The 15,161-nt window shown below is 38.2% G+C and overlaps 1 protein-coding gene across 1 annotated transcript in view; it reads left to right on the forward strand.

Annotated features, from left to right (window-relative positions):
- Positions 1 to 15,161, forward strand: part of ZNF292 (zinc finger protein 292) — a 56,214-nt gene that overhangs the window by 13,545 nt on the left and 27,508 nt on the right. The window contains exons 2-4 of the mRNA XM_027644709.1: positions 11,902 to 12,056; positions 12,566 to 12,644; positions 13,964 to 14,099. Coding sequence (XP_027500510.1) covers positions 11,902 to 12,056; positions 12,566 to 12,644; positions 13,964 to 14,099 — 370 coding nt within the window. The remainder of the gene's footprint in view (positions 1 to 11,901; positions 12,057 to 12,565; positions 12,645 to 13,963; positions 14,100 to 15,161) is intronic.

Consider the following 15,161-nt stretch of genomic DNA (forward strand, 5'->3'; position numbering starts at 1 on the left):
AAATTAATGTGTTTTGGATGAAATTAATGTGTTTTGGATGAAATTAAACTACAAGCTATGCTCCAGAAGCAGTTGCAGACAGTCTGCTTCAGCCACTACTGGGTGTCTGGTTAATGGAACCAGCTGAAATAAGAAAGTCTGAAATACAAGCACCTCTGATGATTTCACTGGGGACTTGGGTTCTCAGAAATGCCTTTTCTGCAGTATGGATCTCTCCCCCTTGTGCATTGCATTGAAACGCTATAGTCATTGTGAACTTCTTGTGGACCACAACTTAACTACAAACTCCAGTTCTGGTTTTGAGCTTAGTCTCTGAATGAGTCTCTCTTGACTTCATGAGTATTTCTTGGACTCACTGATTCAGTACTCACTAACCTTGACTTGCTTTTCCTTGCTTTTAGCTGTGGGGTAGAGAAGCCAGTGGTATTGGGTGTTAGGATGGCATTGCAAAGTGTAAAAGTAGCTGGAGTTTTCTCTTTGAAGGGAAAGGAAAAAAACAGTGAAGAAGATTGGAACTGCTGCCCATCAGTGGAGAAGAGGAGTAGTAATGGAAAAAAAAAATTGGATAGCTCTGCACCATACCTGCAGAAATTGATAATGAAAACACTTGCTTAAATACAACCTTGTAGTAAGTGATGGAATGAAGAGACTGGCTTCAATCCTCTCTTCTGGGCACAAGTCAATATCTCCATTAGAATTAAAGCAGCATCATCTCACTCTTCAGCCAAAGGCATCTTGTTTTTCTAGAGCTATACTTTGCTTAACAACTTCATTGTGAAACTATTTGGAAGACATATTCAAAGCAAAAATAGCGTATCAACAACTTAAAATCTTGAAAGGTTTTAGAAACTAAAACTGAGTACAAATTGGTATTGATGTTTTTTTGATTATGACCATAATCTAAATAGTACTTGAACACTAGAAAATATAATTGCATTTGATTATGTCATTGTATTGGGTCTGATTGAGATGGAGTTCATTTCACCATAGCAGCCCTCACAGTGCTGTGCTTTGCACTGGTGGATAGAAAGGTGTTGATAACACACCCGTGTTTTGGCTGCTGCTGAGAAGCACTGGCACAGCATCAGTGCTGTCTCTCAACATTCCCCCCCATCAAGGGCTGGGGGTGGGCAAAATCCTGGGAGGGGACACAACTAGGCCAGCTGACCAGACTAACCAAAGGGATATTCCGTCCATATGACGTCAGCTCAGATATAAAAGCTAAGGGAAGGAGGAGGAAGGGGGGAACATTTGTTATTTACAGTGTTTGCTTGCTGAGAAACCACAACACGTGCTGAAGCCCTGCTTCCCAGGAAGTGGACAGACATCGCTTGCTGATGGGAAGTAGAGAATAAACGTTCTTTCTCTTTGCTTGTGCACGCACAAACGTTCACTTTTGACTTGTCTCAACCTACAAATCATTTTCCATCCTGTTTTTTCTCCCCTGTCCAATTGGGGAGTGATGGAGCAACTTGGTGGGCACCTGGCATCCAACCAAGGTCAACCCTCCACAGTCATCCTTAGTTTTTTGTAAATACAGTCTGATATTCTGTATCTGATGGAGTTTTACTGTTTGATTCTGGATTATATTATTGTATTATGTTGTATTATAATAACAAACCTGTATGAGCTAATGTTGTCTCAGCAGTAGTCTAGCTACAAAGTCGAAGTAACAATGGTTGTTTGCCTTGGTAAAAGTTTGTTTACTGTGGTAAACAAATACTGAATCAGTTAAGTAGTGCCAGTTTTCATTTGCATAATTAAACTGCTTTGGAAATTATTTAGAAGTACAGTGCTATGTTGTCTTGCTGTAAAATGACTTCTCCATGCACAGTTCTAAATAAATGGAAACTGATTTTGTTGGTTTTGTTTTGGCATATCTGTGAGGGCAGCAGTGTTTCAGATAGTGCTGTTTTGTCTGATGCTTGTGGACAGATTTGAAATATGTGTGCTTTTCTGTGTAAGTTTTTTTGTAATCTAGAAATCAGTTTGCCTGTAGGGTATCCCAACTAAAAAACCAAAATGGAAACAGGTCATTTATGTTTGAGTTTCTTTGTTGGAGGCAAAGTTGAAAGGGGAATAAAGAGGGATTATGACTATGGCGATTCAGAGAATACCTTGATCAGAGGGTACTCCTATTTTTTTTATTTTCCTCTTCTCCCCCATACTTTTTAAAATGGGCAGGAGGTATGATGGGGTTCATACTATATAAACATTCAGTTTACTCTTTCAAATGCTTTAAAAACCATCTGTTACAGTATTTATTTCTAGTGCCGTAAATGGTGAAGTCTCGTGGGCAATCTGAGGTAGGCTTGGTTTAAATTAGATATAGTAGTAGTAGTAAGGGTTTTTTTTTAACACACAGAACTAGTTCAAGAACTGTTCAAGTTTTTGCTTGAATGCTCTATTTGATTCACTTCTTAGTTGGATAGTTTGTCCTTGTACAAAGTGGTCATAAATGCTGGTTGCATCCCAGCTACTCCCTAGCTGCCTCTAGCCTCCTCAAATTAAAGTGCCTTTCGTGGGAACCTTAACCTAACAACTTAAAAGGAGTTGTAGCAGTTGGCTTTTTATGTATGAAGTTCTTGTTCTCCATCTTCTGGTAAAACACTGAACAACAAGGAGGAGAGAAATCACAACAATAAAACACGGTCTTCAACTCTACGAGCTGTAGATCACTGAGGCTGAGAATGATGGTATTTTAACACCTCTGGTTTGTTTTGGTGTCCCCTTAGGAGGTAACTTTGCTGTGTGACTTTGCAAAGACATCATCTGGTACTAATGCATTGAGTACAAAAGCCTATTCACTCCAGATACGTCTAAACTTGGATTTCTAGTATATTTTTAGTATCCCAACTAGTTAATTAAAAAGGAAATGTGTTATAAAGCTATTCTCAACCAGTCTGTTTGTTTTCCTTACAGAAGAGAGACATAACATTTTTAGATGCTGTGAGGACTTGGCTGCCTAGTCCATGGTTCTCTGCTCGTTGGTCATGCCTACTATCATCCTAGTCATCTTTTAATTTACAATGGATTCCTGGGGCAGGGATGATTTGACTACTGCAAACCAGGACTAATGCTCCACTTTGAAGGGAGAGATCTGTTCACTTAGAGATTTATTTCTATTTTACCAGTTCAGTTCCATGACTTTTCATTTGATTCTGTAATGATACTGGGACAGGACTGGAGATGCACTGAAGACTCAAGGCCAGAAGCCTAGCTTAGTTTGTAAACTGTCATAAATTGACCTCAAAAGTAAACTGTTATCAGCTTTCCAGGAATTTGAACAATGCTATCTTCATCACATGCTCAGTTCTTCAGTGGTTGCAGTAGTCAGTGAGATTATACTTCAGGCTCACAGATTTACTCTGAAAAACACAGCCCTCAAGTTGAATTTAGATTGAATGAAATTAATATCTATCCCCAGCGTAACAGCTATGTTTTCCAGAAAAACAAACAAACAAACAACTCAACACTTTTATTCCCCTAGTGTTAAGTCAGAAGACAGCATCAACATCACAGCTGTATACCTAGCTACTTGATCAAGAATCCACATCGTGTTCCTTGTTTCATCTCTTGGGATTCAAGGGCTTTGTCATGAGCTAAGCTGTCTTGCAATTTGTAGCACTTGCTGTCTCTCTAGTACCCATGCTCTGTTTCTCTTTAGGGTCTTGTCACCTCTGCTTGCAATTTGAGAAATTTCTTCATGGCTATCCTAAGAAGACTAGAGACCCTTTCTTTCTGTTATCTTTATTCCTGGAAAGCAGTGTCTTGGTGAACATTCAGCATTTTTTGAATCCTTTCATAAAGGTGTTTTATTTCTCACTTCACTGTATTGTTCTGTTCTTGATCTGAAGAATTTATTTATGTACAACAAGGTTATATATAATAGTTTTAATTTTTACATTGCAGTTAGACATAGTATAACTCATTGATTTTTTTAAAAAATGCTTTTTGTGTATATGTATTTTCTGTAGATATTTCATTAGTGAGTTCATCAGTATTAAAGAGAAGCACTGTATTAATTTTTTAGAGATTTCATCTCAGAAATTTTATTTTCTTTTGAGCAATAGTTAAGCAGTTGCAGCTCATGACTAGCATACCTTTAAGGTTATCAATGTGAAGCATATGCATGGGAAAATACTTTTTCAGGGAGAAGGTTTTAGTTTTGGAAGTGAAAACTGACTTAAGAGTACAGACCCTTGGAGTTAGTATTGTGAGGGATGTCTTTAATCTTACTAATTGGGTTATTTTTGTAACCGAATAGTAGACTGCTCCTTTATTGGAAAAAAAATAAAGTAGAGAGAAATGTTCTGGGCCTACTAGTCAGACTTTTAAACCCTTGTCTTCATTTAGTGATTATCTGCAAGGTATGGAGATAAATGCAAGAGGCAACAAAAACGAAGTATAGGATCATGAAAGGGAAAAATAGTTTTTACAAGAGATACAGTGAATCTCACTTGTCTAAACTTCAGTAAAATTACTTTTGCATGTCAAAAGCAGAAGGATTTCAAGAAGGATGAAATGCGTGGGGTACTGGATATTGAGATCTAGTAGCCAACGTTTCCATTTTAATTTTAGTTTACCTTTTGGTAAGACTCTCAGATTACTTTCAGGGCTACACTTCAATTTTGTAATACCAAGACGATTATACTGGTAATACAAAATTGGGGAGCATCATCTGTTCTGTTTTCTTCATGGGTCACCATAGTTGCATTGACAATGTTCTTTACATTCAGCAGCAGTCAGTTGGCATAAGAAGACTTTCAATAGGTATGATAAGTATTTTCATATCCTTACTGCTGCAGTGTCTGACTTTGTCTAGTTCCCATGGCTCATTATTGCAGGTTTTAGTAACTTGGACATCAACAAGCAGGAGTTAGATTATTATTGTGCATTGCTGAAGTATATTTGTGTATATTTGAAAGGTAGTTCGTGGTTATCTAACGTAGTACACAAGAAATTTGAGGAAGCAAGAGTGGAAATAATTGCAAGCTGATAGTAACATGGAACTTTTAAAGGTCAGTATTAGAGTTACCACTCCCTTTTTGCACTGTTCATTAGCTGACCACAGACAATATATTTCATGACCTGAGGGAAATACACACAGCTTTATTTTTCCTCAGTTTGTGTGGGAAAAGAAAACTATACAGATGATGAGTAGCGCTTGAACAGTACTTATGTGGGAGAAAGAGTATGTAATACTGCAAAATCTTCTTCCTGTCACTTTTGTTGTATGTTTTTAAAGGCAATGCCTGGCACTAGATCTGAGTTTATAATAAGATCTAATGTAGGAGACAGCGGCTCACAAAGAACATCTGTTTGAATCTTATTTGGGGTTACCTGACCCAGGTGCAGCACCTTGCACTTGGACTTGTTGAACTTCTTGTGTATACTTGTTGATGTTCCTGTGGATACATTTCTGAAGCTTGTCTAGGTCCCTCTGGGTAGTAAGTATCCTGTCCTTCTGTGGTGTCAACTGCATCGCTCAGCTTCGTGTCATCTCCAAATTGCAGACGATGCACTCAATCCCAATATCTGTGTCATTAATGAAGATACTGAATAGCATTGGTCCCAAGAAAGAGCCCTGAGGGACACTTCTTCTGGATCAAGTTATGGTATATGTGTTCTTTCTTGCAGTCCCTTTAGTCCTAAATATCCGACTCTAAGCCAGTCCAGAGAAGTAAGTGGAACTTGATTTGACTGAAGTAGTTACGTTATCAGGCTCGTTAGGGTGTACAGCATCTGTCTGCATCTTCCTCTATGATGATACCAAACCCAGGTTCCCCAACTCACTTTCATTTCTTCATGATCCATCTAGTGATACAAGCTGTGAATGGCTCTGGTCATTAGAACATGCCTGCCTTCTTCACAGGGGAGAATCTTAAGCCAAGGAAAAGGTTCTTTAAATCATGTACATGGTTCATACGGGATACCTGCTTCACTGATTTTCCCAGGTTATGCTCTTTCTTGGCTGGAGCCCTCACTTTCCTTTGAAATTTCAGTTGATCCTAGCAGAATTGTAGGCATTCTTTACCAGCTTTGAATTTTTTCTTGAATTGGATCCTTTGATGGTTCATGTGAAAGCAGCTGCTCTTTTGGATCAGTTGGTTGTTGAGAGATACTGGAGGAGTGAGAGGTGGGGATGTGCCAACTGAGGGGAGTCCTGCCTTTGTGGGAATGCGCAACACGAACCTGAAGGGTCACAGTGATCTCACTGAGAAGTGCTGTTGCTCCTGCGCTTGCCGGTTTGCAGGGAGCTCTGTCACTGCTTTGCTACCTCTGCCACTGTGGAGTTTATTTCATGGAGGGCGTTCCTGCAGCCACTCTGTGTGCAGCTCCTAAAGACTCATCTCCAGATAACTTGAGTGTATCAAACTTGTTGCTTGGACTTTTCTGCTCTGTGGATATGCTTGAGGGAAGTCACTGAAATAGAGGTTTTGCTAGTTACTGAAGTGGTTTGGGAAGTGCAGCTTACCTGTGTGAGCACTGTCTGTCACTTTCCCAGCGTCTTAGTCCTTTGGATTTAGTAAGGAATGAAAATAACAGTCCCAGGCATACATAAATTTAAGTAAGCTTGCCCTTATCCAGATATGTACAGGGCAAGAATCATTTTTTTAAGAGGTGAAGAAACACACAGATGTGGACCATACATGTGTAACTTCAGTTAATAGTAAATAATGCTGCCTTTTAGTGTAAAACACTGCTTTGGTGTTGCAGATCTAGTTTTAGCAGAGAGGGTTGTTCAGTATAACTTTTTAAAGTAGCAAAGCATCCTCTGGTGGGTGTGTTGCTACAGCAACATTCTTGTCAGGATTTTGATAAAGGATTGAAAACTATGAAATGTATTGTTTGAAACTCACCTGTGGCTAAATATTTTCCACAGTTTAAATCATGTATATAATACATATTTATTTTTATCTTACAGATCAAGATGATTCCCTTTTTGGAGGATTCTTGACTATGTAAGCTGCTGCTAAAATAAAATGCCCATTTCAGTCTCACAGAGGAACAAAACCTTGCTGCTGTGCTCTGAATGCACTACTTGGCTTGATTAACAAGCATGTCCTGACTAGGGAGATAAATAACTTAATGAGGCCCAGGGCTGGGGGTAAAATTCTTCCTTTTTATGGTTGCAAGCAGAGGACAACAATAATTCATTAAGCAAAACAGAATGAATTTGATTTTCTTTGTCCAGTGGCAGTGCTGTATAGTCTAGGGACACTCAGACAAGGAAATCTGTCGTGTTTTTGAAGGGTGTGGCAGGCATAATATAGTTCATGTAATGGCTTGGAAGTGGCTGATCTATATATATGAGATAAAAATAGCACTGTTTAATGCTGAAATTAGTGCCATTGTGCTATAGTGCAGACTTCTTTGCTTGCTTTATACAGTGTATTTGCCACTTCTAAAAGATCGTAGTAACAGGTCACCAGCACACCAAATACTTTTTGTTAGATGATGGATTCTGAGAATTTGCCAATCTGTTGATTGTATCTATTTTTACTTACTACTAGTACTAAACCTCATATTTTAAAAATGAAATTTTGTTTGCTTCAATTCATTCTTATTAATCTGGATTTGAGTTGCAGAGATCTTCAGTGGACTGTTGTCAGTTCTGCAAGTGCTTTTGTAATTCTCCCATCCAAGTGTTAAGGTCCTCATGGTATTTCTGTAAAGTTCCTAATTATCCGCGAGAATTCTATCTGGATTCTGTCATAACGGGCCAGCCGTCTTCAGTATCGTCCCTTGTGTGGATCAGATGGTGATACTGCCCAGCTGGAACTGTTTTAGCATGCTGACTACTTGCCTATAAAGTCTGTTTCTCCTGCCCCATGAAACTTGAGGTCTTCTGATCTGGTTGTTACGGGTCTCCCTGGTCACTTGCCACAGCCTCCATTATGAATCAGTCTCTCTACTGAGGCTCTCGGTTTCTTCTTCAGGTTCTAGTTTTTGCTGCCTTTGTAATGGCAGGCGAGAATCCTCGATATCATCCTTCAGTCAGGCTTCTCAGATGACCAATCGCTTGGTTATATCTCCCCACCTCCTCTTTTCTCACCCCTCTCTTCTTTCCTCTTCTGCTCAACTTAACACTTTGAGACACCTCCAGGATATGTTGTCCTGGCTTGGTAACTAAGTTTGAAATGTCCTTCACTTGCCAAAGCTTCCATTAGTCTTTTTGCTTGCTCTGGTCTTTTGAAGAGGAGAGTAGTAAAGGTAGGTGGGCTACATTCAAAATGAGACATCAAGTCTTTAATAGGTTAACCTACTGTTTCAAGTATTAAGTAGGATTCATGACTTCATAGATGAGCTTCCTAAATATCAACTTAATTTACTGGCAGAAACTATTTGGCAGATTTGGCTGTTTGGCTGCCAGGCCAGTTGTAACAAGTTCAGATGACCTGGATAAAAGCTGGGTAAAAATGGTACTTTATGCAACCTCGTACTGCCTTGGTGTAATATGTTAGCTACTGCTTGGGGGGTGCGTTATTGTGTTCTGGTTTGGATTTTTTAATATATTTAGTCTAAAAAGAGAAATATGTTGTTTCAAATGAATCAGAAAGTAATTCATTATGACAATGTTAGCTTTAACTGTTTATCTTCAGTTACAAAGCTGACTCTGTTTGAGCTAGGTAGCATTCCAAACTAACACAAAGAATTTTCCCAGCATATCTACAAATCAATATGAACAGTAAGCTGTGCTGAATTTCTGATTACCGTGTTCGTCCCTCTTTTATTCAGTAGCACCAGTAACTTGCTTTCACATTTTACCTTTACAGGGAGAATTGTTTCTTTTAAGCAAGTGTAAAATTGGTTAAGCTGTAATATTCATTTAACAAAAAGCAGTTGTGTGTTGTTTTCTCCAGTGCAAAAATACAAGTCATGCCCAAGCACTTAAAAGAAGAAAAAGTTTATTCCATAAGGAAAAAGGATTATATATGACCATGTGTTTATTTTAGACTGTGAAAGGGGCAGAATTGATTGGTCTGTTGTATACTTAGCAAGAAACATCAAGTTAGGAAGGAGGGTTTCTTCTACAAGTCTGTGGTATTCATGTAAACCTGAAACTTGTCCTATTCACTCTTTTAATGTGAATACTTATATCATCTGAACAAGAGGAAGAAATTGTTGCCTGTTCCATCCAAAACATTGCTTCAAGACCCCAAAAGTGAAGGATTATAGTATACTTTCCTGGAGTGTTTTTTTGTTCAGCTTTGCTGTTTTGCCACTGGCATCCATAAACATGTCACATATGACAAGTCAGTAATAGTAATCATAGTACTTCTGGTTGTGTGAGTATTAGGACAAAGGGAGGCTCTTTGCTTTAGTTTCTTCCAGGATTCTTTGAAACCAAGTGCTTTGTTCTGATTTGATTATTCTAGTGCATTGATCAAAATCACCAAGTGGTACTGATGTTTGCTAATATTATTAGCTTATTTATTAGCTTATTTATCCAGTTCTCCTCTGCTGCTTCTTTCATGCTTCAGCTCTATTTTGCTCTTCCTTGATTTCTCTGCCATGATATGTGGTGCTTTTTTGCTGCTGTTAGGAGAGCGTCATATTGACGGTTGGAGTAAAACAGACAATATTCCAGTCAGGTTCAAGATTCCGGTAGGAAGCACTAGATGCTGCAGAAGCATCTCCTGCTGCAGGAGGGGGATAGAGTATGTAACTTCTTTTAAGGTGACTGTGTATTAGGCTTTAATGCAGCATTTGCTAAAACCTGCATATTTCTTACCTGTTCTGCAAATGCGAATTCAAAAGAATGCAGTGAGATTGATCTGTGTTCCGACTGAGTTATATGTAACCTGGTGGTAGTATTGTGACTGCAAATGACCACATGAAACAGCTTTCTGATTCAGTTAGTAGAGTTGACATTTTTTATCGAGAGGGTTTATTTTGGACATTGCCAAATATGAGAATTTTAGGTATGTTCTTAATAGTACCACTGGTTAACTCAGTACAGATAGCAAGCATAGACAGGGCAATGCTGTTAATGCTAATTTAAATTAGGCTAAGCTTAGTAGAGTTGAGGATAGGAATAGTCCGAGTTTTGGTTTGTCTTGTATTTTTTTAATGTGACTGACTTGCCTTTCAGGAATAGTTAAAGTTTGGTTTTCTTACTTTCTAATACATAAGCTTGCTCCAAGTATGATTTTATCATTTGAGTTGCATTGTATCTCAGACATAGCAGGATCTTTTAGGTTGTTGCATTTGCATATTAACAATTAAACAAAATCTTACCATTTCATGTTACAATGAGTTGAGAACCACTTTGTTCCATTTTTTGTTCAGGTGTGTGGGGGACTCTGAAGCAGAAGAGCTTTGTTGTTTAGAGAGATCTGATTTGCCTTACCAGAATAAACCTTGTCAGAACTGAACCACTATTGTTAAAATTCTTTTAATTATAGCTGACCTTAATAAAAAGGGGAACTGTGACTTTTGCTAAATGGCCTTGACAGTATGAGCTGTGTAACTTGCTTTCACCCTGACAAACCTAATTTCCTTCTATGATGAAACAGCTGGTTTTGCAGATGAGGAGATAGCAGCAGATGCTGCTGGTGGGAGCAAGTGAGGTAAGGGAGGTCAGAGAGGCTGTTGAGAGGAATGTCAGTATCCAGGGGGAATGGGCTGACACACAGCTCAGCCAAGGCGAGCACAAAGCCTTGCAGGTAGGAGAGACTAGCCCCATGCACCGGTAGAGGCTGGGGACCAGCTCTGGAGACACCAACCCAGCTGCCTTCCTGAGCAGCCTCCAGGGTGCTCTTCTGGCAGAGCAACAGCTACATCCTCAGCTGTGCTAGGGCCAGTTGAGGGAGATTAATCCCTCTATTGAGAACCTGTGGGACTGCATCTAGGTACTCATGGAGGAAAATCCTGATAAATGATAGTCACACACAAACAGTTTGCCCACAAAGGCTACAGAGTCTCTGTCCTTCAGGATGCTTTCAGCTCCATCAGACATTCCTCCAAACATGTTCTAGTGGCTCTGCTTTCAGATGTCAGGACAACCAAAATTACTCTCTTGCTCTTGGCTTTCTGCCTGTTATGCCCCTCAAGAAGCAAAGAGCAAAATTGATCATCTTAATATGACAGGCTGCATGCAACCTGCCATAGGGTAGAATTAGATTGCAATCTGTTAAGCTACCCTAGGCTTGAGAGCAGGGATCCAAGAGGGATATGGTTTGGATGTTGACATGAGAACGTTACTAGCTACTCTCCCTTAGTGTGTGTCTGAGTCCTCCAACCTTGACTGAAATTAATAGAAGCCTTTTGTATTTTAGGTGGTGATGATTATTTCATCTCACATGAGTTTTATTTTGAAATCACTGTTTGTAGGTATTCGTCTGGCAAGTAGGAAAACAGCTTTTTGAGTAATGATTTTTTGGTGCATATATGGTGTCTTTAAAATGCATATTTCATATTCCTTTCAGGGCCATGTAAAAAGCAATATCCTGAAGATGCCTGTATCAGTAAGGTGGCAAGACAGAGAAGATAAAATAAAGGCTAGAACTTTCAAATTTACTTGCTTTAGAAGTTGAACTGTAGAGGTGAATGTCTAAAAAATGAGTTTTCAGTGCCTTAATTATGATATGCTCTTCAGGCTTCTATGCTTGGAAAATATGAATGTAAAATGAATCATATGATGGTACCACAGAGAGGAAGTGTCAGTCATAACATTTTTATATGATCAGAGAATGATTGTGTGTGGAGTCTTAAGTTCCAGTTGTTAATGAAACAATAAATTTTAATGGTAAAAGGCATGCTTTGAGAACATGCAATTCATATTAGGGAGAAGAGATGTAATCATTAAGGAGGGTGGTCTACTAGTGAGGAATATAAAATTTAAAACTTACACTTGTTCCTGAACTTTTGATTGTTTTTTCCTTTTCCAAACAGACTTTGTTGGAATATGCAGAAAAGTGGAAAACATCAGAAGACCCTCTGCCTCTGCTGGAGGTGTACACGGTGGCTATCCGAAGTTATGTTAAAGCACGACCTTATCTTACCTCTGAGTGTGAAAATGTAGCCTTTGTGCTTGAACGTTTAGCACTGTGAGTATATTCTTTTTTGTTACTAAAACCAACCTGTACAGTTTTAACTTTGCACCACCTAAATGCTTTCCCAATTTGGTGTTAAAAAGGTTAGGAAGCACATACCTTCCTCATGGTGGATGCTGTATGTGAGAGAAAATATCTTTCGTTGTTTGAAATGAGGCAGGAAGGACTCCTGATATAGGACAAGCCAACATTCCTGGCTTGAAACACTTTGCTGCTATCGATCTGCTTGCAGTCTGAAAGTGCATCAGTTTACACAGGCTTTTACAGGATCGGATTTGATGACAAGTCCTTTTTATTTTTTTAACAGTGTCTTTAGAGAGTTTGCTTTCACAGTTTCTGCAAGAGTGTCTAGGACCTTCTTTTCTTTATGTGTTCAAAGAAAGCAAACTTTTGTGACTGATGTTTCAAACAAATAACTGTTTGGATATTAGAATAAAGAATTGTTGATTATACATTTTAAAAGTCAAAAATTGCCTCAAATGATTCTTCCATTTGATTTCCAGAAGCTGTATTGAACTTCTACTGTGTCTGCCTCTGGATTTACCTGAAAATAAATGGGAAGAATTTCAGGCTTTTGTACAGGTGAGTTTGATTCATGGAGTGAAGTCTTAACAGCTTTTCAGAATGGTTTGGAAACCTAGGAACGTTGAGCATGTAGCATGTCTGTAAAGAGCAAAGCCTTCAGCTGGAAATCCTATGTACTCTGCAGTAATTGCTGAAGCTCATGTTCACCTGCATGCAGCAGCTGTGGAGAAAAAATATTTACACATTATTGAAAGAAAATTCATGTTTTAAGATAGATTTGTCTATTAACACTCTTAGAAATGAAATATTATTATATAAGTCATTCTTTACTATATGTGGTTGTACATTTGAAACTTATGAATGAAAGGCCTCTTGATACTGCAGGATTGTTAGATCTCACAGAGGGTTAAGGTTAGAGCTCTACTTTAAAGGAGAGTGTTGGAACAAGTTCTGCTCCTCAGTATTTATCACAAATATGTAGTGGGAGGTCTTGTCTACAATTTAGAAGAAAAGGGGATTGAAGAGGAGGAAAGAATAATACTGAAAAAGACCAGATACTGTTGACTCAGGATTCTCAGCCTAAATAACATAGGAAGATGCAAAGCTGATTATTTTATAGTGAATTTTGATTAGCAACTGCGTGATATAAATCAGTTCTGAAGAGATGTTTGCTGAGGTGTTCCACAGCCTTCAGAGCAGGTCAAAAAATAATAGAAAAGGGAAAAGAAAGATGTGAACCTTCTTTTTTTTTTAAGGACCAGTGTAAGTTGTGTATTGCTACTTCAGCTGATTTTTGCAGGTACTTCATTTGCTCCCAAGTGTATGTCTGCTCCTAGATTTATATTAGTATATAAATAGAGTGAAAAGTATTTTAATTGATTTTAAGACTCCAGCCTGCTTTCATCTTATTTGCATAGAATCATGCAGTGAGGTCTTACAGCTAAAATCTTTTGCAATTACAAAAATGTTTTTTCAGTGTCTTCAGGACTTAGAAATTGAGCTGTTGAAGCGTTTGAGAAGAGTAATAGTTTAGGCAGCTGGTACCAGACCAATACGTGGACCAGAGAAATTGTTCGTCCATTTTTAAAAGAGAGACCTATTTCAAAATTTAGTTTCAGAAATTTCAGAAGTAACCCTGTTATTAAATCTCAAGGTGAGTTTGAGGCACTCAGTTGTTTTCGTTTCTCAGCCTAAATCTTAGACAACAGTGGCAGAAGTAAGATCTGTATCGGCTGAATATTAAGACTAGTTTGTTATACATTTAACTCTCTGTCTGGTAAGGGGTTATTTTTTCTACATAAGGTATAAAGGAGTGTGAAAGACTCATTTTTAACATCTTTTTAACAATACTTTGTTTTGTAAAATATATTATTCAGGTGGCTCATAAAAACTTGATGGAAAATGGCAGCCGGGAACTGCACATTTTAACTACGCTTACACAAGAGAAAGGAGTGTGGAAGAACCCAGTATTGTGTGGTATTCTTTCCCAGGAACAGTTGGACCCAGATAAAGGTAAAATTTAAAATTATGGTTGGGATAAAATATACCTCGTTTTTATAATACATTGATATGTTATTATGATACATGGAAGTTCTTTGTTTCATATAGTTTGTGAGTTTATAAGCTGTATAAATAAATATATGTGTAACATTGTCTGAATTATTAAGAGATTATGTTCATAGGAATAGACAAGTTATGTTGGCATTTCGCACAAAACATAATCACACCTTGAGATCTCTTGCAGTTTTCTTTATAAGCTGTGTGAAGGGAGTTTACATACAGGCTAATTTGCAATGGGATAAGTTCAGTACTAGAATACAAAAATTACTTGATGTAAACAAAAAAACCCCCAACTGTACATATATATATATATATTTAATGAGAATGGCATTTACTCAGTTATGAAATGCCAAGAGGGCCATTGCTGAAGGTTCGTTTGGACCTGAGTTCTGAGAATGGCTGATAGCAGTTGTGTAGGGAAGGGTATATGATCAACAGGAACTTACAGTGATACTGTCCTGATATATTATTTCCATTGTTGATGGTTGTAATTCAGAAGAGAAATCCTTGTGTTAATAAGTCTTAGCTGGTTTTTTGGTTCTCTGCAAAATTGTTTTTTTAGAATCTTTATGAAGTATCACACCTGAGCATCTGTGGCAGAGCTGCACTGTTCTTATATCAAGTAAACTAGTTCCTCTTGCTGTCTGCCTGCCTTTAGCATGGTGCCTGCTTATTTCATATGATAATCTCTATTTGTTAAAAAGTAAACAATTCTTGTGTCTTTTAATGAATGCATCATAAGACATGATTCGTTAGACTGCTGTCGTGTCTTCTCTCTTCGATCGTATCTGTTCTGTATCTTCTTGCTTGACTGTCCCATGCCTCATATGGGACAAAGGTTTATCCAGCAGTTGGTACGTAGGTGTACTGATTTTCTGCTTCCTTCTGCATTCCTTTCATAGTGTTTACTAACATTAGACTTGCTTCTTGACTGAGCATTGAACCAGTGTTTTCTTAAATCAGGACTAAACTAGACATTTTTCTTCCTTGAGGACTAGTACCTGTTTCAGTGTT

This window comes from Corapipo altera, unplaced genomic scaffold, assembly GCF_003945725.1.
Source record: "Corapipo altera isolate COAL_440 unplaced genomic scaffold, ASM394572v1 2, whole genome shotgun sequence".
NCBI classification, from domain to species: domain Eukaryota; kingdom Metazoa; phylum Chordata; class Aves; order Passeriformes; family Pipridae; genus Corapipo; species Corapipo altera.